At 42.1% G+C, this 25893-nt stretch overlaps 1 protein-coding gene and 1 long non-coding RNA gene across 5 annotated transcripts in view; one reads left to right on the top strand and one right to left on the bottom strand.

Annotated features, from left to right (window-relative positions):
- LOC145451154 (uncharacterized) overlaps nt 1–6228 on the top strand; it is a 46717-nt gene extending 40489 nt beyond the window's left edge. Inside the window, exon 2 of the long non-coding RNA XR_013918700.1 lies at nt 5949–6228. This is a non-coding gene — a long non-coding RNA (uncharacterized LOC145451154). The remainder of the gene's footprint in view (nt 1–5948) is intronic.
- LOC145451135 (homeobox protein Meis1-like) overlaps nt 1–25893 on the bottom strand; it is a 63309-nt gene that overhangs the window by 19846 nt on the left and 17570 nt on the right. For 3 of the 4 annotated variants that reach the window (XM_080329635.1, XM_080329634.1, XM_080329633.1), the window contains 7 exons: nt 25476–25741; nt 24349–24490; nt 22803–22859; nt 18303–18353; nt 18097–18240; nt 5783–5839; nt 5557–5725 (listed from right to left, as the gene is read on the bottom strand). In XM_080329635.1, coding sequence (XP_080185761.1) covers nt 5557–5725; nt 5783–5839; nt 18097–18240; nt 18303–18353; nt 22803–22859; nt 24349–24490; nt 25476–25741 — 886 coding nt within the window. The remainder of the gene's footprint in view (nt 1–5556; nt 5726–5782; nt 5840–18096; nt 18241–18302; nt 18354–22802; nt 22860–24348; nt 24491–25475; nt 25742–25893) is intronic. The other variant, XM_080329636.1, reaches the window with a different exon arrangement.

The raw sequence follows: 25893 nt of genomic DNA, 5'->3' as shown, positions 1-25893 counted from the left end.
GCTACCGATCTTCGCACAAGAACAGTGAGAGTATCTGTTGCATTCGTAGCATTCGACGTACTCGTCGGACTTTAAACAATCAAGTCCGCAAACAGTACAAGGATGAGACATAATCCAAGACGAAAACGCAACGTTGTTGCGGAAAAAACAATGAGAATTGCTATCCTTTCCACTGTCCTTCGCTACCTCAAATGATGACCCCAATGGGATTGCTACGAGCGCTGCCGCGCGGGGAAAGTTGCAAATTTTGCACAATTTCTGAAGCGAGGGGACGTCACAATCAGGTTCTTTGATAAACACATGTTAACTCTGTGGTGACGTGGTGACGTTGCAACTCTACCTCAAGTACACGTACAAATGTATCGATATGTGAATTACAAAATTAATGTTAGAGACAGTTAGTCACACTTATCAGTGGTCACACTAACGTAGTAGGTTGGTATTAATGGTGTTTCTACAACTATAGGATGGTCATTGGTCATTTTACACCAGGCTGGTATTCGTTATTACGGTTCCTGATCCACCGACTATTATGGGTCGGGGCCTTTGCAAGACACCGTCTACGCGGATCGTACGAGCAGTACAAGCCCACACCCTAAACCAGAAACACTTGGGTAGGAATACTGGAACCGACTTGGGCCTGATTCGAACCCCCAACCAATTCGTTTTGCAGCTGCGGAGCTGTGAATAGGCTATATTCAAGCGAACTAAAGCGGAACTAGTCAAGTATATTCCGCGCTAGTTAAGCATTATTCTTGTCGGATATTATAATAAAAGATCACGAGCGTGAATGCGTTACGACTCGCTAGTCGATAGGCTATACCTTGCCCCTCCCTGTGAAATATTATAAAGCAGAAATGATACGTGAATATCCCAATTCAGCGCAGCAAATATATGCAATTACAAAGTAGTACATATCCGGACGTTTTCAACTTTAGTTTACTCATTGCTCATTATCAGGATGACAATGGTGCCGATGTCTCACTAGTACGTCATTTAGGTTTCGCAAAGGTAACGAAAAAGAAGTCTTCCCAATTTTGAAATTATGCGCAGAATGATTCAGTTCTAAAGAAAACGATCAATAATCTAAATTATAATCTGTCGATCATGATGTGAAGTTTATTTGTAAAATAAAAATTACTGTCAAGCCCGCAACCAATATCCTCGCGAATTCGGTTTACCAGACATATCGCGTTCCGAAACGGGTTAATCCAGTTTTGTATGATGCGTTGATTGATAGCAGGCATGCTGGAGCTTGTGAGACAATGCTGTTTTCAAATCCTCCTTGCCTTCCTAACTAATTACCATCAAGAAATGAACTCCCTTTGAAACGTCGTTGATGTTCAATGTTCATGTTCGTTCACGCTATCAAATTCAGTTTGCAAACATAACCGGCCACATTATCATGTTAGGCATGCTGGCACTTTAGCACCGAGTAGGCAGAAAAACTTCGTCAGAGATCACCGCTGTATGTAGTGGCGAGATAACGTAGTGGTATAATCCACAGCTGCAACACCAATGGGTTGTGGGTTCGAGTCCGACAGAGGTCGGCTCCAGAATTCCTACCTAGGACCTAGGTGCCATCTCATCCGTGTAAGCGGTGTCTTATAAAAGCCAAGAATGTGGGCCGTTGTACAAGTCGGCCGCTACGGAATAAAAATGTAGAAAATTGCCTGGTGTAAATGACCATGACCATGACCATAGTAGTCGAGACACACCATGAACACCCCAAAACAAACCTGTCGGTGCCGTCAAATCTTCCGGTTTGCAGGGTGCAGTTAGGTCTGAATTGGCACTATTGCAATCATAATTCAAAAATCCCTATTGAGAATCGAATATCCAGATTCTAAACTTGGATTTAAAATTTCGGATTTGATACATCCAGAATCATATGAGCAAAATACTAATCTGGACTTACTTCCTTGCTTCATTGGCTTCATTTTTACATTAGCTGGTTTCATTAGCTTTTCGTTAGCTTACTTTTCATTAGCTTACTTTTTCATTAGCTTAATTAGCTTTTCATTAGCTTTTCATTAGCTTACTTAGCTTTTCATTAGCTTTTCATTAGCTTTTCATTAGCTTAATTAGCTTCATTAGCTTTTCATTAGCTTACTTTTCATTAGCTTACTTTTTCATTAGCTTAATTAGCTTTTCATTAGCTTTTCATTAGCTTACTTAGCTTTTCATTAGCTTAATTAGCTTCATTAGCTTTTCATTAGCTTACTTTTCATTAGCTTACTTTTTCATTAGCTTAATTAGCTTTTCATTAGCTTTTCATTAGCTTACTTAGCTTTTCATTAGCTTAATTAGCCTTTCATTAGCTTAATTAGCTTTTCCTTAGCTTAATTAGCTGCATTAGCTTTTCATTAGCTTGCATGTACAAAATAAAGGCACCCGTTTTCAATCTGGAAAGCGGCGACGTACCGCCGTGTCGATTCTCGATAATGACAAATGATCACTCATGCACGACCGTAAAGGAGTTTTTTTCGACCGCAAAACTTTATTCCCCGCGTACGCACGGCGGAGGAAATCATATTCAAAACTGCCGTACGGTGAGACGGCGGAAAATAAAATATTTATGCTCTATCGATTTCAAAATACCCAGGAGATGCGGCCAGAGCAGGTCCAGCGCCGTGCGGAAACGCCTGGCGCTTGTGTATATGGGAATTACGTATTCTCTTCATGATTATCGAACTAAAGTGCCGATCTCAAGTTTGTCGACTGTACACAACGGCCAGCGAAATCCTCGAATCTCCATTTCACTGCAGCAGTGGAGTTCGACCGCTACATTAATGCACTTTGGCGGTCTTGGTGTTAAACTGGACCGTCTCTCTTCAGTTCTAATCAGTTGTGTTTTGATGGTCAGTATTATTTATTTCGATACGGTTAACAATAATTCATCTCACACTTAATACAACTAAATAATCCATCCAAGTATAGCTATATTAATTACACAATCATACATTTCTTCCTCTCAAACGAACAACAACCAAAGAAACATGTGTACTTTGTGCATGGAAAACCTAGGCACGTGACCATCGTTATTCACCCGATGCACCCACGTAATGACATTTCGATGGCTTTAATGAGATCTGCGAAACGCCATCAAATACCGCAAGACAATTTGAATTTACGGCGGCTACCAGCAAGATCAATGACTTACAATCACGTTGTACGGACGGTATTTATCGCCGCGCCGGGCTGTTTGCGACCGCAATTAAATCAAGCGACTTTACACCCGCCGCTAAACTCCAGCGAACGCTATATCAAAGGCGAGGCCGGGTCGCGACGCAGTGCGGCGCTTTACCTAGTGTGCCATCGACAAATATTGACGGACCAGCGATCACGAATCGCCGCTGATGATTTATGCCCCGTAAATACGGAAGGATAATAATTACCGATGCAGTGCAGGGGCAAAGCCACAAGATGACTGCCTTGAATGCCTTGCGTCGCCGGGCTTTATAGTAGTTAATAAATAGGGCTGAGTTCGAATCCGAATCTAGTATCCATTTCTATGATTCATGTCGAATAACTAGAACCGGTGTTTTGGAGTACCGAAATTATACGCAACTTATTATTACTTTTCGAACGAGAATTGTCGTTATGATATAGAATTGTCATAATTTATTTCGTGCTCACAGAAATAGTACATATTTGGACAGGTCTAGTCTGTCTTCCAGTATGGGATTAGTGGTACTCGAATTGACTCGAAGCATAATATTCGGAACTGAATCGAACCACTTACGGCTCGATTTCGCTATTTGTAAAGCGACTCGTCACGCGTAACATTTCGATGACATTGTCGCGTATGCCGACTTGGACAGCTCCCAAAATCAATCGAATTGGCCGGTGTTATATAACGTGCCCAGACATTCTATCACACCACACCCCTTTCCTATCGCGTGGGAGTAAGATATGCGTCCGGGAATAATTCGTATACTGCCCGATATCACCGCCTGCAGCAAATACACAAGACAAATAGACAGTAGACACACATACACAGTCGATCATCTATATTAGCAAACTGGTGGATATGAATAGAATGACAATCGCCTCCTGCGCTTGAAAAAGTCACGAATCCACAATAAGTACAAGTAACGATGATAGACTGGCTCACGGAGCATGCTGCCTCCAACCACAGGCCGATAGTGGAGCAATTTTATACACTTTCGTGGTCGGATGAATTATATCGGCGTCAGGATCAAAATTCACGACATCTGTTCCAAATGCCGGCGTAATCGACGTTGAAAAAGTGATGCCCTTATCGGCGAATATCGACCCGAACAAATATCATACAACTTGAGCCACACGGCACCGCGCGTCATAATACAGATAAGGCACGAATGCCATTGATTCAGAAAGGTGCGATAGCGATAGGTAACCAAGGGTAGAACACCGATTGGAGCCAATTGTCCAAACCTAATTCTGATTCCGTCGTAGGTATGCAGAAAACCAAGGTCATGGTAACTTCACAATTCCTTAAGTAGGTGACTTGAAATTATAATATTTGAATGCAAATCTTCATAAGATAACTATATAGTCTCGGAGCAGAATGAGTCCTGCTGGCAGTTAGCACGCCGAGACCAACTCGAAAACATGACAAGACGACCGTAAGCTACGCTTGCGATTTGAGATAAAGCCAATCACCACAAACTTCGCCTCTATTCAACGACAAACATTCTACAAGATTTACTTCCATAGATGCGTGTGGTGACAAGATATACCTGCTTCTGATACTACAGATAAAGGCAGAGGGGAAAGTCGAGTCTGACTTTTCGGGATTCGACTAGCCTATGTGGATTATTTCGGGGCGAATCGAGCCTCATGAACCCGGGTTGATCAACTATAGAAAATCTGTACCAGTTACCGGACTCGCATCAGACCTTAACAATAATCTGCGGGTTCGAGCTGAGTTCGATTCGGTTCGACTCCACCTATGTTAACGAGTTTAGAGAAGATTTCTATGATATTCATAGTAAAGCCGAATTGGAAAGATACTATCTTGTGCAATAAGGTATCCCACTACGAAATCTCTCACATTTTGTTACTTTTACTAGGATTCTTAAATGAAGCCGTAGTAATCTCTTGGATATCCGGAGCAGATCCGTAATCTCAACTTCCTATATCCAGTATGAACTTATATCGACAAGTATACGGATATTTCAGAGCAATTCCGAAGTCCCTGAACCATCCGTTATCGTCATAAGGATCCAGCCGTGGCTGAAAGGGACGAGAAACTCTAATCACAAAACTACCTTCCACATTTCAAAATAAAAGTATTAAGCCTAAATATGTGTGAGTGAATACTGCAAATAGCCGAAAAAGTAAAAGTATTTCGTTACTGACCACCTCTGCATGCAGGAAACCAAAGGTCACATCCTTGCAGCAATTTTACCCCCCTTCCGTTTTCCTGGATTCGCGATTGGGCCGGGTTTATATCACATAGCAGTCGTACCATTCCAGAAACAATATTTCCCATTCAAAGCAAACGAAATCCAGGACCGCATTCACGCTTTTATAGATCTACATTTCAAAGAAAATCGAAACCCTGCCAACCTGTTGGACTCGCCGTTTCAGAATTGAGGTTATTCATCGAATGAACGCTTTGCGATTGAGACGGGTGGTGGTGATTGATTGAGGAAGAGGTGGCCGAGTTGCCGGTGGTCGATCCGCCCGTGGCTTGCTCCGGGCCGGTGACGCTTGATAAATCTTGCCCGAAAAACGACTGCAAAAGAAGAGAATGAAATTTGGCTCGCGGCAGGCGACTAGCGAATTCTCTAACCAAGCTAGTCCGTTTGCCTGTCTTTTCATGTAACAGGGTTGAAAAATTGAACGGTGTCTGTAAAGGCAAACGAAACTCAAGAACGCGCGGCATTTGTGGCGATGTCACGAGGATAGCTTGCAGTAAACAGGATTTATATATCTTAAATTCAACTGAATCCAGACAGGTGGCGAGATAGCGCAGTGGTATAATCCGCGGCTGCAACACCAATGGGTGTGGGTTCGAGTCCGACCGAGGTCGACTTCCGAATTCCGATATCTAAGTGTTGGAGGTTTACCTAGGCTCCTCCTCGCCACTTCATCCGCGTCAGCGGTGTCTTACAAAAAGCCTAGAGGTGGGCCGTGCTATAAGTCGGCAGTTACGGAAAATAACAAGAATATCGGCCTGGTGTAAATGACCATAGTAGTCGCCAAACACCATGAATACCCCAAAACAAACAAACAAACTGAATCCAGAAACGGATTGGGGATAAAATCAAAGCACAAATGCTACGCCGGAAACGACAATATGAAAAACTTCCGAGATCAAATGATCATAGCAGGCCATTGTAAAATTTAAAAAAAAACAGATGGAAATAAATATTGCATCATACTTCGCACCAATACCGCATCCAGTCAGATAACACAAACAAGCTAGTGTACATTGTACAAGCACCTGGCCAACAACGGCCAGCACAGAAGAGTCTGTCTGGTCATGTATATTTATGCACGCAGACGTGGCCAGTAACGCAGTACTTTTTTCATTGTACTCAAGTGGGTTGTGCTGAACTACTTATGATTTCAGACTAATTCCCACTTCTACATAACAGTTTTCAGTTTCTCAGGCACAACTAGGCCTAGAATACTTACTTTATAACTTACTTGGAAAGAGCTACTTCTACTCGCACTATAGTAGAAATTCAGGACGTTACTTCTACTAGAGTACAAACGATAGCTACTCTGATCACCTTTTCATGCATGTATTTCATGTTCGTACTCATCCTTAGTTGGTCAATGGTTACACACTTATAAAACGAACTGTATCATGTGGTAAACGGCATAATCCACGACAACATTACAACATATTATAAGATTAGCTCGATTCCCGCATTAGCGCCGCATAATTCAACTGGATACGACACGAGCGACGAGGCATAATCTGTACAGTAAGGGCAGATCAGGGCCTACTATACTATGAATATAGTAGGCCCTGGGCAGATATTTTTTTTAAAGTCCTCCTATATCGGTTTGTTTTCACGCTACCGTTACCACCGTACCCCGCGTCACAGATCGCCTAGGAATTCGGATAATCCCGTCCGTTTTAGAAAATTGCTTTTCGTCACGCTGTAGACACCTTAAGCCGGATTCCCGATTCCTGAGCTACCGTGGATCTGAGGTTATTCAAAAAGCGGGGAGCGGGCGATAGAACACATAAGAACACAACTATTATTGCCATCCAATCACCCGTGACACACCCAACTCCGCGAACAACAATTATTTCCCCTCCGATATCCGTCACAGGACAATGCCGCGCATGTGTGGTCATTATTCGCAACCCCCGTAAGCGACGCGGACTAGATAAATATATATATCGCGTAAAAGCGTGCGCCGCGTTCATACACCCCGCAAAAGTTGACTACAATCAGCGGGCAACCGAAATGCGATTTAATCCGATTAGTTAGACAGCGCAGAAACAAATGGTTAGTAACGGGCGATCAATATCACCTCGGCTGTTTGTTGACGCGGTTGCGCAAAATGACGGCCCGTGTCACCACACGAGCCATAACATTGCCTTGTCACACAAGTCACAGCCAGACACGCGGCGATTACTGCACCAATGTAATCGATTGCGATTAGAATGACGATTGAAACTCGCGATTACGATTACTTACAGCAAAATCGCGCGGTGGACGAACACGATTTCACGGAAATGTATTCACGATTACAATCATTTTTCTTCCTTGAGCCTGAGAGCATCAAACACATCTTCGAATACAATAATATTATAATGTTTGAGATGAGACTGCATAAGAGAATGAAATTTGGAGACGTCATACTATGTAGGTTGGATAACGTTATCGCCGACGATTTGTGGCCCCTACAAATTTTCGTTCCAGCTACAACACATACTATAACATGATACAAGCGCGTGATTGACAGCAGATCAAAATTTTGAGAAAGGAATGACGAAATAACGATTACTGCCCGCTCCAAGTAGGATCCTAGCAGAATAACAGAAAGTGAGCACGAAATTCTGTCATAACGAATAATTCTCCTGGTCAGAAGTGGCAAAGTAATCATCGGCACTATTCACGCAGAAGTAGAAAGAACGCCGTGAATTTATACTCGATTAATAGTACAAGTGTACCGTTTTGTAGGCGTTTTAGGACCATTTGAATAATAACGTAATTTGGGTTAACAAATTGACCAAGAAAAAGTAGAAGTTTAAAAACATGACCACGTAGGTAAGTAGCGTTAAGTAGTTGAAATGTACTGGAGTACTACGAAAAAGTAGAAGTACTTCGTTACTGACCAACGTTACTGACCACTTCTGGTAACGTGTTATACGTAGGGTTGCATTTAAAACAAATGGTTGTCTAGAACACTTTGTTTGAAATGTGTTTTAAAGGCTGTTTTAAACAAAAGCCTTTTGAAAAAAATTGTTTATTTTTAAGTTGTAAAATTATGCCATAATTGTGTAAATACGTTCTAAAAACATGTTGTATGTATGAACTTACGGACATTTTCCAACCGATATAGCCGACGCATACGATATGGGATCGTCGGAACCCTCAAAATAGTCGGATCAACAGCTATAGTAGGTAGATGTTTCGTCAAAGGAGCTATGTCTACCCTATATTTTCAATTGTCAATGTCAATCCACTATGACGTTACAATCAAATATTCGTGACGTCATGGCCTTAAAAAATGTTTTAAACAAGGGCCTTTGTTTTAAACATGTTTGTTTCAAATGCAACCCAATCACACGTAATCGTACACTCCACATAATGCGGACATTGCGACTTGCGAGTGTCGAGCGGTGCTAATACTTCTGATCTAATAATGAATGAGTTGGAGCATGGAGGTTCACAAATCCGACGTTTCTAACGTCAATAACTTGATACGCCGGAGTATTCTTTGTTCAGTTTATCACTGTTTATGACACGCTCTTTTGTCAGAGAGAACTTTGGTAATGGTAATTTTGCAAAGTAGTCGATTATATGCAAAACAATCTACTATGATACAATCTATCACGGTTAACCTCACAACACAGTACTCATCGCGACGTCGCATGCCTCTGTTTCACATTTTACAACCCGAAACTCAATAACAGCGGTCTCGTCTCGATACTGGTAAACGCGTGCAATAACGGAATCGTGATGCGCATTCTGCGCAGCATTTACAGCAGATAAGCCGCTTGTTTCAAGCTAAAAACCGTCCGGCCATTCTCGGTTGCTTAGCGTTTCGACGATAATCTGCCTCAATCCCGTGTATCGGGACGCATTTCTGCGCGTAGTCGCAAATATTCGCACCTGCGCCGACGCGTTCGATAACCGCACGGTGAGTCAGTGATGCGGGCCGATTTAGTAGAACCTTAACCGATCGACTCATATTCAATCGGGTATTTACCGAGAAATTTGTTTTGTTCTATATATCTATAACAGGGGTGTCAAACATACGGCCCGCCAGACGATTTCATCCGGCCCGCGAAGCAATTCTGAGTAGATTTGAAATTTTTTTATATTATCCAGCATATTTGTTACAAATATTGAGATTTTTTGCGATTTTTTGCAGGAAATACTTCCATGTTCATAGGCACCATTATAACCCCACGACTACGGTGCCGTGGTTCCACTCAAGTTACCACTAGTATCAAGTCGGTGAAATTTATATCCAATTTCAAGAAGGACGAAAGTGCACACTAAGTTCAGAGTTTTTACAAATATGGACCAAAAAGTAGTTATTCACAGAAGCGAAAACACCAGTGCGGGACCGTGATATGCAGTTTACTCAGAAATATGTATTGGTTGCGCAAATATATAATTGAAATATCTATGGTCGCATTGCTGTGTCACTTTCGACCCAATAGATCCCTAGACATGGGAGAAACCGGACTCGCGGTTAATAATAATAAACCAAATTCGAACGTCCGCCTTTCCAATTTAAAATATTGTATCGTCACAACGCATATGCAGGTTAACGCCAGATTACGCCAAATTAGATCGTCTTTAACGCCACTGTTTGAGCTGTTTTTAACTGTATTCAACCGGACAATCATAGTATTTTTGCCAATTCCGTTGTTCGCGAATAAAGGTGTTGCGACTTGCTCCTTTAAAAACGCTATGGTCCGTGTGTCATCTATTTTTGCTTTTATGGTATTCAAGTGGAAAGCAAGAGCACGAGGTAATATTTTGGAATCAGTTGACTGGTCCGGACCGCCAGTGATTTGAAGGCTTGAATCCGGCCCGCGACGCAATTTGAGTTTGACACCCCTGATCTATAAGAAAGTTGTTGTAATTGTAACAGTTGACACACAATGCGTCTTTACAAAGAGCCAGACAATTCTGAATGCTTGAGTCTAAGCCAGTGGCTCCCAACGTGGGAGAAGTACTCTGACTACCCAAGTAGAAGGACTCTGACTTGAATGGACGTCACGGAGCATGATTTGCGTGGGTGCGCATGCGCATTGCGCAACCATTTGTCAATATGTAGATTCGCCGACCATCTCACCACAACCAAAAGCGAGACAAATGAAAACGAAAACTTCTTCCGGGCCACATGAGAGATCGAGAGAAGAGAAATTTCGAACGCAAATTCACATCGGCTTATGGAACGCATCAATCTCGCCACGCAATTCATGTCAAGGGACCCGTGATGGATATACCACCCTCTAATTCTATTTCTGCATGCGTTGCGTATACATGATCGGTCGCAGCGCAGTGGCAACGGCCCCCGCGCGCACACTTCATTGTCGGTCGCAGTGGTATTATCGCCATCAACGGCCGATGATTTATGCAATGAATATTTCAGCGCGGCGACGCGGCCTCTTTGGCTTCACTTTTTATCTCATACATCACATTTAGTCATCGCGGCCCAATCTGAGGACTCGATCTACCTGCTATTTCGCTTGAAAGCAAAGTGAATAATTCATAAGAGAAATGTCATGCTTGCCGCCCAACTGGAAGACGCGGAGAATGCATACGCGCCGAAATATCCTAATTCTAGAGCACGCATGCCAATTCCGATATAAAACTGTATTTTATAGCATCGACCATTACACTCAAACAAATTATTGCCATAACGTTCTACTAAATTACAAGCAGTAGTAACAGACATGAGACATGCTAAAACTACTTTAAGTAGAAACATAAAATCAAAGGTCCTAAAAGTACTCTAGGAATTGGTTTTGTTTTGAAAAGTAAATTTGGTAACTTTGAGCAGTCAATCGGGGTTGCCTACTTGCAACATTACAGAGGTCATCTTCGCGACCAACGCAAAACGGCCAATGACACTTGAAATAAGTGCGATTTTGACCCGGTGTATATGAAAATTTCACTCCCCAAAGTGACGCAAACCAGTCCAAAACGACTTCCTATACTCTAGCAAAGCCAAAGAGCCAAAGTGGAACATGTAAGCAGCTTTGTGTCAAACACTGATGTGTGTGGAAGTAGAATTACTCCGAAAATTTATCCAGTCAAGTAAGTAGTGAAAATACTCCTTCTTCAAAGTTGAAGTATACTTCGTGACCGACTAGATAAGTGGTCTGCGCAACAGCGCAAGATTCAAACGAGATATACCCCGCGATGCCACACTGCTCTACGGGTATCGAATCGTAGAAGGCAGACGCAATACATTCAGTATCGGTGCAGCGCATCGCGGGAATGAATTGACCATATTTCCGATGTTTATTTTGAGTTTGCATAAATCATGAGAGGAAGAGGACACACACCGTGACACACGGTTTTATTATTCTCATTAATTGCACGGCCAAACGAACGATACTTCATTTCGGCGCTGTATAGTAAAAAGTTCTAACAGTTTCGCCTGAGAACATTTGGCAATACTCGTTTTGTCACGAATTATCGTATCAGCAAGGTATCCAAATTTTCATTTGGGAGCACACCTCATCCGCGTCAGCGGTGTCTTACAAAAGCCTAGAGGTGGGCCGTGCTATAAGTCGGCAGCTACGGAAAATATGAAGAATATCGGCCTGGTGTAAATGACCATAGCAGTCGACAAACACCATGAATACCCCAAAACAAACAAACAAACAATTTGGGAGCACACGGTTAGGTATCGTGTCGATTCCATGCGTATCACTCTATCACATGATCTCTCAACTCTCATAGAAGCGGTACTTATTTCAAGTTTATTGGCGCTTCGCAACTCTGCAGCATTGCCACACCATATTCGGGCATCACCATAATGGTACTCCTCCACCACAGAACTGCGGGCAAGGCAACACTATCATCTCCCTATGTGTTTAGTCTGCAGCTATCGAAGAGGGTTTTTGCGCAGCTGGATTTGGTCAGCTGTCTTACTTGGACAATCGACATATGTAATTATCATCCCTTTTAATACAAGGCTGAACAATTGAACATACTTGAGTCATTACCAAATTAGGTGTTGATTTGCATTTGGATTTGAATATGTTGTAAGTACATCTGTTAATACGCAAATTAGTGGTGACACACGCATTGTCCCGAAGCGCGATATTTATTGTAACGTATCGGTGACTTGCAGCGGCAGGTAAACGCGGTCGAAATAACGAATTTTCGCATCACCCTAAACAAACTGGCGACACCGCCGCTAACTCTCACGCGCGCTCCACTTCCGTAAGGTTTCCAAACGCACTTGACACGCGACATGTAGATGCCACTCGACACCAAGTGCGTCATTTGATTCGAATCCGCAAACTACACATTGTGTCCGGCCACAAAGGGTAAGCGAGAGGAGATTAGCGCCACTCACGTGACTCTCCGGTTAAGCCCGAACGATGTGGGGCTTTCAGTGCTATGAAACCAGGTTATAAGATAGAGGTATCTCGGCGTTGCGAGTCCATAGTATTGTAGGCCGGGGGTGTGACTGCGAATACTCGAAGCGGTCTTCAAACCGAGTCGAGAGCCTTTCCTAGTACGCCTCTCAAATCCCCTCAGGCGACGACGCGTAAACTGACATTGCGCGAGCGCTGTACCAATATCTCTTTCACAAACAGTACAAATGATGATGTGACACGTGCGACCGCCAACGTAGGCTTATCTGTACTATCCGAAATAATCTGTCGATTTCGTGAAATACATGTGAGAATAAGAAGAGTTGGTGATACCGAGATTGCGGGCATAAAACGGCGATGTGCCGCAAAGGCATGCCATGTATAAATAGAACCTAGTGATCATGATTTGAACATTGATTGAAAGACTACTCCAAGTCGTTTTGACACCTTCCTGTCTTTTCATTTTATCGCAATCTTGAATCGTTTTGAAAAACGAACTTAATAACAAAAGGAACCAGAGCCCAATCCAGGCCCGATAGCGAACCGGGCGCAACGTGGTGAAGGCGAAATAATTTACAGGTGGGCGAATCGCGAATTGGCACACTCATGGTTTTGAGATAAGCAATGTCGAAAAACGTATGGACAATTGAACATCCCCCATATTGTCCTACGATTGCAGACACTATACCATTTCCTAGCTAGCACCAGCTTCAGAATGGTTCATCTATAAGTGAACTAGTCACAGTAAGTGAGTATCACCATGGTTAGTGTGACCAATTGGCCATGGCCACACATTGAAAACACGCCCAGTTACATCTAGCACTATTTGAACCCAATGTATGCAGTGTTGTTGATTATGTATCGGCATAATACCTGCGACTCTAACCGCGTACTACACAAGCTGAGATCTATGGACCATTCCATGATACAAGCAACATATCGTGATTGAGATTAAAGTCCAGAACTATATGGTCAAAATGTTACCAAATAAACAAAGGTGATCAAAGCAGCCATCGTTGGCACTCAAGTAGATCTAGAAGGAGCGTCGATAATTTATGCTCAAGTTGATTTCCAAGTTAGCAAGTACGTATTTTAGACCTAGTCTAGTCTATCAAACTGAAAACTGTAAAATAGAAGTGTAAGTAGCCAAAAAACATAACCACCCGAGCGAGTAAAGGAAGTAGGCAAAACAAGCTTGAGGTCGCCGAAAAGTATATGTACTTCGTTACTGACCACCCCTGATTCCAGAACAAAATGTCACAATGCCAGTTAAGAAGTTATGAATCCCAAAACTGTAGCGATCGATGTGGGAACGAAGAGGAGTATCTCGTTTTAGGAAGAACATCCCACGGTAGGCCTAAGACTTCATCTTCAATGTAATTTACACGTAATCTTATTGTGTATTTTGTATTGGTGTGATAATGTGCACTATCAAATCACTACTCATCACGCTATTAACCCTGCACTTATCGTGAAGTAGGCTACACGTAACAAAAGACAAATTGATGTAAAATCGAATCGCCACCACAAACAATCATTAAATAAGGTGTTTATGATAAGTTTACGATTGCGGAGTCAACGGTAGCATAGTTGAAGTTCATTACAAGGAGCCGTTTCCCAAACGTTGAAACTGAATTACAAGAATTCCGCGTGACGATAATTTCCTTGTTGCAATATATCGACCTTTTCGTGGCATCTGCCTTATACGATCTCCATACCGCGGCCGTGTACACATTATCCAATCGCAATGTATGCTCACGTCAAAAAGCATGGTATTTACGTGCCCGACTGCTCATTTCTCGACGAAACTTGAAAGCGAGTGTGTACGGCATGTTTCATGTATCTTGTTAATAGTGATTAATAAACGGGTGCAATATGCGGGATGAGATGAGTAAGGATTGTCTTGGAGTGATCAATGTACTTTTGATATCCTCGAGACGCCACGAAATTCCCCGCGTTGCGAGCGATTAAATAAAACCGCCCCGCGCTCGCATCGCGTCGAGCGCCGGGCCGGGTCGAAAGTGCAGGCACGAAGAGCAATAAAATCTGTATTTATCAAGCGGGACAGAATTTACTAATGGACAAATCTCGTATAAGGTGGGATCGCCTCCTTCGCTGTGCGCTTTGATTGTTTTAACGCAATATAATGAGTAATGTACTCCTACAATAATTTATCACGACCGATCGACTTCAAACGGGCCGGCGGCGTTTGTACGCGAGGTCGGCGTGTGGACATACGGTTTGCGCGGTTGCGATAAGAAAGCGCGAGAGATGATAGCTTGGCGACAAGTATCTCAGCGCTTCAATCCTTATTCATGGGATGCTTGACATTGTCTTAATCTCATAAGCTTACCTGCGAATACGGTCAGTAACGAATTACTTCTACTTTGTCGGATGACTCAAGTAGATATAGCTTTCTTGCACTACTTACTCAAGTACGGATATATTTCAGACCAGAGGTCTAAAAAACGCGGCCCGCAAGAACATTTTGTACGGACCGCCCCATCTCTTTTTCATATTTACAAACTACTCCAAAAACCTGAAACTACTCTCATCAAACTTTACTATCACATCATTTTCAAACGCTACCATGCATTTCCTCCCGCCAAGTAAGGCATACTTCTAAATACATTGAATATTGCTATTAATGCTGCGGCCCGCGGCGTCATTAAATACTAGGATATTGGCCGGCGACCAAATTTGAGTTTGAGACCAGTGTTTTAGACAGGGTACTTCCACTTCACAGTTTTGTATACACAGCTACTCACTATTTGAACGTTGGATTTCGAAAAGGATAAAATATTTTGCTATGTATTTGTATAACTTGTATGAGTGAAAATGGTACAAAAACTGGATGAAATATCCCGTGTACCACGGTAACTGAATATATTTTCGAAAAGTGTACCTATTTCTAGTGTCACTATCGTCATTCTACGTTAGTTGCGAAGATTAACCCAGCAAAGCAAGCGATCCTTTGACCAAATCTACTTTGAAACTACTTGAATACTCTTTTGACTGTCTACTTCGACTTCAAGTATAGCTTAATGGCATGTCTTGAAAATCGAGTAGTAATTTCCAACGTCACTTCTACTACCTTGGTACCAACCCTGACCACTTTCAGCACCTCTGAGGGGTCAGTCTCGGCGGGAAGCGCGACGTAATAGCTGCTTTTACGTCACAGCGTAACCTTCAAATTACATCAGTGTCGCAATGTTTTGACCCGGCCAGTGGAAAGTGACAGTGGGATGCGTATGTCTTTTATTGGAAATGCGGAATAATCAACATCAATACAAGGCCATACGTGACATACGTCAGTTCAAGTACGAAATGACTCAGGCTCTTGGCTTAAATACAGCATTTCATGAACAACATGGACGCCAAATTTTATAAAAGCCTGTAAGCAGTTTCATATCGAGAATGCGCTACCGCGCAGCGTAGCGCACGAGTGCGCCGTACAGTCGCAGCAAAACTGGACTGGCGATCAGAAACAATGTAGCTATCGATGCGTAAAAGGGTATGATTGTTACGTGACGACAACAAAACAAGAGCGTTGAAACGAAGTCGCGGGACAGTTATTATCAAAATCGAGAAGACTAGAAAAGGAGCGTATCAAACATAATAGAAGTTGAAAAAATAAACAACGGCTTGACTCACTTAACAATATTTAACAGTCAGATATCGGATTTAAGTTAGGAAGACGTAAAATCATGACCGATCGTCCTTGCGATCTTGTTTCGGTAGCCAGGAGGCATTTGTCCATACCTGCATTAGGTATTCCTACTGTGGATAACTGCGCTGCCTGAACACATAGTAACTAAAGATTCTATATTCTAAACATGAGAATTTTCAAACTAAAACAATGCCAATACGCTGAACATTCAATATGCATGCGGTAAGGGCACCTGCATGTAATATGTTGGGATGATTATCTGTTCAAGATTTGACGATAAATAATCAGACATTTACACAAAGATCAGCGATCATGCCATGATTTCTGCTTATCGGGCAACCGGTGTCGACGTTGACAGATAGTTAGATAATTGCAAAGGCACATACTACAATACCTAGATATTATAGCATCAATTACATCGGACGTTTCAGAAAGTGTCTATAGGCTTCCAGGAACATTAGATCATACGGAATTTAAAAGAGGCATTTTCAAATGATGCATGAATTGTGATCGTTTTGATACCGTTGCGATTATGATCTTCGCGTCATAAAACCCGCCGGACCGTTCGTGTGGTATCATATCAGCTTCGATGGTACCAATGCAGCGTGATTTATACCAGAAAATTAACATTCTTAAATGCTGAGTAAAAAGGACGTAGACCTGTTTTTACAGTGGATATTACGATTCTGACCCCAAACACCATATTTGTACAGCATTTTCGACGGAAAACCGATAAGTAATTACGTACGATCTGAATCAGAGCCGATACAGAGTACAGCAATATTCCTGCTAAATTGAGCCTAATAGCTGCGTATCTCTAATGGTTCAACATGATTATCGAGTCCAGGTGGGTATTCCGGTGTATTTTCACGATTAGAAGTTGCTGATCACGGATATGACGTCACAATAATTTAGGCGTTCGCTTTCAGGCCGAGAGACCTTAGCATCGGTTCTTAGGTCATGTCAGAGACTTCCTTGTAACATTTTCCATCTAGCATGTCCCTGCTTAGTGTCAACAATAAGTGGTAAACTAGGCTTGATGAAGACGGATTTACTTATTCGGATTCATATTGTATGACACCGCTTTAGTCTCCCGAACACGGAAAAGGCTACATACGTTCCAACCTATTGTAATATCATCTACCATAATGTTACAAAAGTATAGTTAAAAAGTACCAACCACAACTAATAACTCGAACACAAGTGCCCTATTCTGCAAGGTGCAACACCAATCGTTTTCGGTCACAAGATTTAAGGTTTAGCTACCTCCTCGCCGAGTGTGCCTTACGAAAGCTTAAAGCGAAATTGGAAAGTGTTCAAAGTAGCTAGATCAGGAACAGGAGCAAGGGTATGGAACCTGGCGTAAAATGACCACAGATATCATGACACTGTCAATCGACAACAGTAACCCCAAAAAACTAATCATAGCGCAGGAAAAGAGTACGTTGATCACTTCGCAACTTCATGGCGCAATCCATGACAACACTGCTTGAAAATCTGGTGGTATATGATAGAAACCACCAACCACGATCAAATTTCATCAAAGATCAAATCATTGTAATTCAGAGGGAATTGATCCCGAATCAAACATAATCACGGTTGGTGAATTCCACTTCCACCTATACACGGATATATGACCAAAACTTTTCGCACGGATGCAATAAAAGCTTACTTGGTCGGCAGCGGAAGTCACTTGATCAAGACCCTCGATCGTTTTCAACGACGTGTCCCGTTCGTCCATTACCAAATCCACGGGCATTTTCCCTTTCAGGCAGTTAATATACCGGCGCGTGAAATTCGCGCACAACTCGTGAACCTGAAACGCATAAAGTTCGAGAAATAACGGATGACTTTGCGATCGCGATTCGGTAAACCTACTTTTTCTAGCTCCAGCAGATGAAACCTGAGAACTTGAATGGACAATATCATCTGCAAAAAGGGCGAGAAATAATACGATTTGTGTCATTCTGTTCTTTCTCAATATTAAGAAAAACCAGGGAGATATCAGACGTCCGGCACGGTTTACAGTAGCAATATAGTACATTCAGTGTAGTAAGGAGGGTGCCCTGTCCACTAAGTAAGAAAAACATTAAATTAATCAGCCACAACAAGAACAAACAAGACTATAAAAATAGAATAATAAGAAATATCCATTCATGTCTGTGAAAGTGGTAAGAGAAATCAATATGTTGGATACGGAATCTGGAAAACACATGCTGGCATTTATTACTTTTAGCCCAGCCATGTATACACGATGGTACCTTGCCTTGTCAAAATGGATTGAATGGGCATAGTCAGGCCCAACACCCTAGTGAGAAGTTTATTCAACAAAGACGCGACAAAATGTCATAAAATATAACAGAGATGGAACAAATTATAAGGCTCGAATGAGACCATCGATGGAGCTCAATTGGAAGTAATGTATCCCTACGTTATGCCAAAAATTCGGTCAGGGTCCGGAAGGAGTCGGCTGCTTTGAAAAAGTACATTTGGAATTATGACCCACCGTCCAGTATTTCAAATTGTTACTATTCTGAGACAATAATATAGGAGTATTAATTATTTTTACTATTCTGCCACCATAAACACAATAATTAGTATTGTGGATAACATTTGCGAATAATTTAATAACACCAAGCGCCCAACTAAGAAATTACCATTATGTCCGAATTCTGAAGCAAAATCTTTGCAGTTCAGATTTGACTGCACGTATACAGCACAGTCGTATGAACAAATGAAGATACGATTGTCGTTTCGTAGTGAAGCGAACGTATTCGCATATCGTGCTTTAGTTCAAATGTTGATTCCATTGGCATGGCCGGCCAAAAACTTCATACTTTGGCGAGAGTTAAAATGCGTCTCTCATTTTATCGACGGAAGTTGTGTTGTGATGAAAGCGACGGCTACTACGATGCCAAAACACAACGGTTATCTCCACCCCAATTATCATCGGCAAAGCGCCCGGGAGTTTGAGTTGCACAGTTACGCCTTGTCGGTGGTCTCGGGCTACTCGTCCTTAAGACAAAGGATCGAATCTTATCCGCGACTATACCTAAAATAACGCCAGTATCGATGTAAATCTGTATACTCAAGAGGTATGCACGCGTTATGTTTCCAGTAAGCCGACGGTGTTTGTAGATAATTGCCACGAATCAGTTGTTCTGAATCCCATGAACGTGTGTGATTAAAATAAATCATCTCCCCGCTATTTCAAGCTGATTGCTCAACCCCGAATTATTGTCAGCGTAGCCTCGCTCGATCATAATATCGCTTATCAATCTTATGCGTAGCGTCACAGTTTTGGCAATCGGCGCTTCAAACGGCGCGATTCCGAGAACGATTTTGACGTCAGTATTCGTTGTAGCTATGATATTGTTTGAAAACGACAATTCTCGAAAACTGGAGAATCGGGGCCTGGGCCCATGATAACTTACGAAGTCATCGTACAGGCCCCGGTACAATATTTGTGCGCTGTACGAAACACCAGCGGAATAAATATCAATTTAAGGTTCGAGCTACGAAAATTGTGTTTCATTTGACGTTTAGCTGAACTATAATATCGCACCAATTGCGCCTTGTTATTAATGCCCGTCCACTACCTAGCTACGCCGGTAAATTATCTCATAGTATACCATACCGCACGTTCCGACATGTACTTTGCCCGATTCCGTTGCCCGAACACCAGAGCATTCTCAATTACGAGCCAATACCCGTTAGCCGGTGGTGCCGGTGGAGATTTTATCGGGCGAAATTACATTGGTATACAAAACATGGCATTATCGAATTGGTGACGGATAGCACTATAGTAATAAACAAACACTGCAAAGCACCAAATATATTTAGGCAATAGAAAAAATGCGTTTCTTATATAACGTTTCGAAGAAGGACTGAACAATACTGCCCTGAAGTTAACTTGTATTTGGAAGCATAATCATGGCACACTCCGCATCTCAGTTGGTTATCGTACTCGAATATTTAGTTCAAGTGATTATTTAAATCGGGGGTGTGCGTTTGTGCAACCTTTGTGACAAGAGGGCCAGATATCAATAAAATTCCACGACTACACATTAAAATTATTAATGCTTGAAAGTGCAAACATTTGTTTACGTTATTGAATTGATTTTGTTTGAAATGTTAATATAAAAAGTCACCATATGCATATCTTTGTCCCCTTTCTCGGCTCATTTAAGATTGGATTATACGAACCAGATTATAAGCTAAATTATACATATTTCGCGGAACGGACAATTTTTGTCTGCGGGTCGCATTTGGCCTGTGCAAGTACGATAAACCTACTTGAGTACTCCGTAAATGCAGAAGTAGGCTAGTTCGTTAATGACCGCCTGCGATCTAAATCGTCCGCTAAAAGTTACGCAAAAATTTACCATTTCATACAGAATCACCGCCATACTGTCAATTGTAGTTAATAGTCCAATGGTCGCCCATAAATTCTCGGATTTATCATCGCGCACGCCACTTTGTCACCGGCTGTCAGTCAGCGTGATGAGTTATGCTTTCGCGCGTGATTCAGCATTAGTACTGTCGCGCGAATACAATCGTGAAAATTCTCACGGATGACAAATTGTAGCTAGACGATCCCGACATTAATTGGTTAATGATTGTGACAATTTCCCAACATCGTCGCAGACTGCGACGCACCGGGAACGTAAGAAAAAGTCCCGTATAAGCATAAAGTGATAGCGCACTCAGCGTCGGTTAATTCGTTTCAGGCTGTGCAAATTGGTTGAAGGTTATAATGTCACGTCACGTTAAAACTAGCGACATCGCTTATGGTATAAATCCACCGTCACCAGCGTTGCGTATCAATCCCTAATACTAAAAATGAAATAAATCTCGGTACTGTACCTTACAAGTGACAACAACAGTGTTTTCAATAGTTGCGTTAAAAATATATTGTTCCTCATTAAGCCATTGCGGTCAAACGACACGGGCAAAATCAGTAGCACCATAACGTAGCTTTAAATTACGGCACAACGAACGTAATCACGTGACTGTGATCGTTTTTCTCGACTCATTTCTTGGGAAATGATTAGACATCCAGTATTTAAAACGACGAGGCAATGTCAACTGCTTAGTAATGGTACGATAACATCGTAGGCCCCGACCCAGTGTCAAATCCCTTTGTGGACACCGACATCCATTTCAAAGGCCATGAAAGCACACCTCACAGGCTAACACTGGACTAATTAACGCACTCTGGTAAGGTTAGGGATCGTTGATGACCACATATATGAACTGCACGCGCCTTCTAACCAGAGGTGGAGATGGAACCTGAACCAGGCCAGCTTCCGCCCGAAAACTATAATACATTGTCATTGATCGGTGGAACCCGGTTCTGGTCCGAACCCAAAAAACCCGACCTAATTTTCCTCTAACTCTAACTATACAGTAGAGGTTTCCTGAACAGTGGCTTATAGGAATTATCATTCTTTTCGCAAGCGAGAAAAATACCATAAGCCAGATTCAAGACATTCCGACCACATTCGCCAACGGATCAGCGATACGCATCTGATATTGTCGCACAAATTCGCGCGATTACGCGGGTTATTTATGAGGACAGTGTTACATTTCCTTAATGAGATATCCGATCTGAAAATGATCTATCGATAACAAAGATACGCATTTTACGCGAGTAAATGGCAGCAAAGCCTGTATAACGACACTGGTGTCGGTTAAAGGATAAAATTTGGATTTTACAGTATTCAACGGTGCGCTGCTAACGGCATGAAGAACCCACAGCCGGGGGTCAGGTGTATTGTTCTCGTGCGAATTTACAGTCGTCATGCTTACATCACGACATAATTGATGCCATCGGCGATTCGACGAGGTTACTTCAAAGCGATTGGGTGGTTTTTATCCATCTTTGATCGGTGGTTTTATTTAAAATCGATATTATTCGCCTAATTTCCAATGCAGTAGCGCGACCAGTCATCGGGATTGCCGTCAAAAATCGAGCTTACCGACCGAGCCATAATTAACATACGAACAACTTCTGATAGACTTAATAACAAGATAGGCTTCAAGCATAAGCAGACGTAATCAAGGTGAATACCACCTCTACACATATTCAAAACATTTACAAAGAGTCGCATATGTTATGAGTACCGGTACTTCAACCTAAAAGTCCTAGGCAATGGTATACAATACATAGAGTGAAGGCGAAGAGTACGTATGCGTAATATCAAGGCTTCATTCAAGCAGGCAGCCTTGTAGGAACTGCACAGAGGTGATCAACGTAGCACTCAATCAGAAGTAGAAGTAAAAATAACATCCTAAATTTCTAGTTAAGTATACATAGCACACAAAATTATATGCAGCATAGCACAACGGGGCCGATGAAGATGAACAGAGTCTTACCAACTTATCAACTTCGTCGTTCGGATCTAACGATATCAGTCTTTTCTCCGTTTCAAGCTGAAATGAAAATAGATGGATCAGTATACGTGGGGAAATACTGCAAAATGCACCCTCTGTCGCGTTTCAAAGTTGCTTTCAACAGCGCATCATTCGACACGGCTTAATCGAATGGCACTACACGCATGTTTCACATAATTCCGCACCCGACACAGTTTAATTCAATAGGGAGTAGGGATAGTAGCGGATCACGATTTTCTCGCGTTCACATAATCTCCACCGTACCCGTATCGGACACGATTTCGAAGTGTAACGAATCAAGATATTTTAAAGTAACGTATCCAGGCCGTCTCTACTCAGCAACTTACGAGATGAGCTAATGCAATCCGAATTACAAGGATTGTAAATTGTAATGCCATGTGCCGACTACACCTCGCGTCACATTAGCTTGGTCGCAACGGGATAACTAGACTTGATTTTACGGCACGTTCTGCAATTTGCCGGAGGTGAAGTAAGATTGGGTGGTGGCGAATATAGAACGTCTCTCGTCGCGGTGACCTTCGCTTCACCCTTCGTCATAGTTAGCAGAGTGGAATCGCTTTCCGTATTAGTGACACAATAAAATGGAGCGAAGCGATCCTTGCAGCTGGGATTAAGTTAAGAGATTAACGACCCGGCTACAATTATCGTCAGTTAGTAATGCTACAGCAAGGCAGTTGGAAATTTAATGAATCGCGGGTGATTAACGTACAGCGGCCGCGAATACGATTCCGTAATTGACATTTGTCAATGTCATTGTGTCAAAGGGCGCTTGTACAAAGACTAGTAATGAACAGGATATTATCCGCCCACGACATGACAAGCGATATCGCATTTGTATACGACTGCTAACACAATATGCACTTGTCCAAAATGGCGATTACCACTCGGTCACGAGAGCTGTAATACCCAAATGTCAAGCAGTACTTTGAAGGCAGAATAAATAAGCTACACTCTGGGGTTCAATTGAGCTCCTAAATCGCATGATTGCAAATATACCAGGCCGACCAAAGATACTGAATTATATATACATATGTATAGCTCAATCCCATCACCTCCATGCAGGTCAAAACCAAAGCTCACACTATAAAATTGTATCTACGTCTTTCGTTCTATATAGCAGAGCAAATTATCAAAGACTTGACTGATATTTTAAGTGAGCGCACCACTATCACGGACTCAAATTCCACTGAACATATCTGTAATGATCGCGTTACTCCCGCGAGCGATATTTAACGTCACCCACCCCCAAAAATTCGATTATAGGCCGGTCCAAGTATCCCGGTATAAATTGGTCATAGATACTAGGACAATAAAAATTAAAATTAAATGCCCATACAACAGCAAATGAGTATGTCATATTTTCCAACATTGTTGAATTATGCACAGGAATGTGTCTATACCAGAATGTATCTAAACTCTTTTGGTGGGACATATCCATGCCATATCACTGGTGATAAACTTTCTGATGAGCAGGAGTCTCTACGGCGAACGGTAATTGAAAACTCACTTGCTTAGCGAAGTGGGCGATATCATCGTTGAACGAATCAGATGAGCAGACATCGGTATTGGAGAATTCGGAGTCGTAGGGCGTGCACGTCGCTAGTTCGCATTTTTCAAAAACAGTTGCTAGTAGAGGATATAATGGATGCCTGGAAATGCAACCATTATAATACTACTGCCCGAGTTGACATGCGTGAGATATAACGACCATCATAGCGCGTGGGACGTACAGTCAAATGTTAATCATGGAAGGTATAACAATCGAAAGAAATGGAAAAACCTCAACAGTTTAATGAAACGACACCTAAGTAGCATATAATCGAGGATGTAATTTATGATTTTCTGTAAACATCCACCAACTAGGCACCAAAGGGGGATTGTTACCTACAATCGCTACTTGTCCCATTTAACCAGGGTAATAATAATCACTTAATGAATGGTAATCCGGGTGATAAGACGACCAACATCCGTTCATTTTTGTGGCGCACCATCGTTCCATTATACAAAACAGCCGAACAGCAAGCTGACAAGGGTCAGTGTCCGAAAATCGACAACTATCACACTTATCCGACAAGAAAAAGAAACAAAATGCAAATCAAAACATATATTCTGGTCCCAAACACGGATAGCTTTAACCGAAAAATTGGGTTGTAGTATGTTACGAGAAAACAATTCAACTTGAAGGGGGCATTTCACCTGATTTCTGGTGCAGTGAACGGTTTATTCATACAGGTAGCATACAAATTATTAACTAAAAGTAAGTCATTACTCGTTACTCCACATTAATATAGGAAGTTTACTTGCTAGCAGCGAAACTATTTATATTGACAGTGATTGTGATCTAAGTAATAGTTCTGCATTCAAATTTGGAACATTACGGAATGACGGCTGTAACTGATTATAATAATACAATTTTCAATGTCATTTAATGAAACTTTAAACTACTATACTACTGTCAATTCAAGCGAAATTTGTTTCCAGAACTGCCGCGTTCTGACTATTATTCTGCATGCGTCAAAAATTTGGCGTGGCGAAAAATGAGGATTAACGATGCCCCGATCCATGTACATTGCACACTGAACACTCTACAGCGTACAGTCCTTTCAGATATATGTTATTAAGCACGTCACTCACGTATATATACTATCTTTATCTCTTTTCAAAACTATTTGGTCTGCTTCGCTCATTCTGTCATCGCCCACCGATCCACCTGTGCTTTGTGTATTGTGAATAGGACGTGACTGGGTGTCGGACGAAAAATGCGTCAATGGTGGACCGTGATTTAGATGAGAAACCGGCGGCATTGAACGATTCAAATCGCCGCCATAAATTCCAGCGGTCCCCGAAGTGCTTCCGTTTATATCAGACATCCCACTGTAATGTCCCATCGGGTCGTCGTACTGAAATGAAACGATCATTATACAGCTGGACATAATGGAAAGCGTTCAATAGTTTGGTTATGAATTATCAACCTAATATCAAGTGCGGATTCTGCGCGGTTACGTATTGTCATCGTGAAGTTCAAAATGGCGATTACAGCAACATTGTATCA

The sequence above is a fragment of the Botryllus schlosseri genome, chromosome 11 (assembly GCF_051294905.1).
Source record: "Botryllus schlosseri isolate E-star chromosome 11, Bs_hap1, whole genome shotgun sequence".
Lineage (NCBI taxonomy): Eukaryota > Metazoa > Chordata > Ascidiacea > Stolidobranchia > Styelidae > Botryllus > Botryllus schlosseri.
The sequence above is the reverse complement of the archived record's forward strand: the minus strand, read 5'-3'. Positions and strand labels throughout refer to the sequence as shown.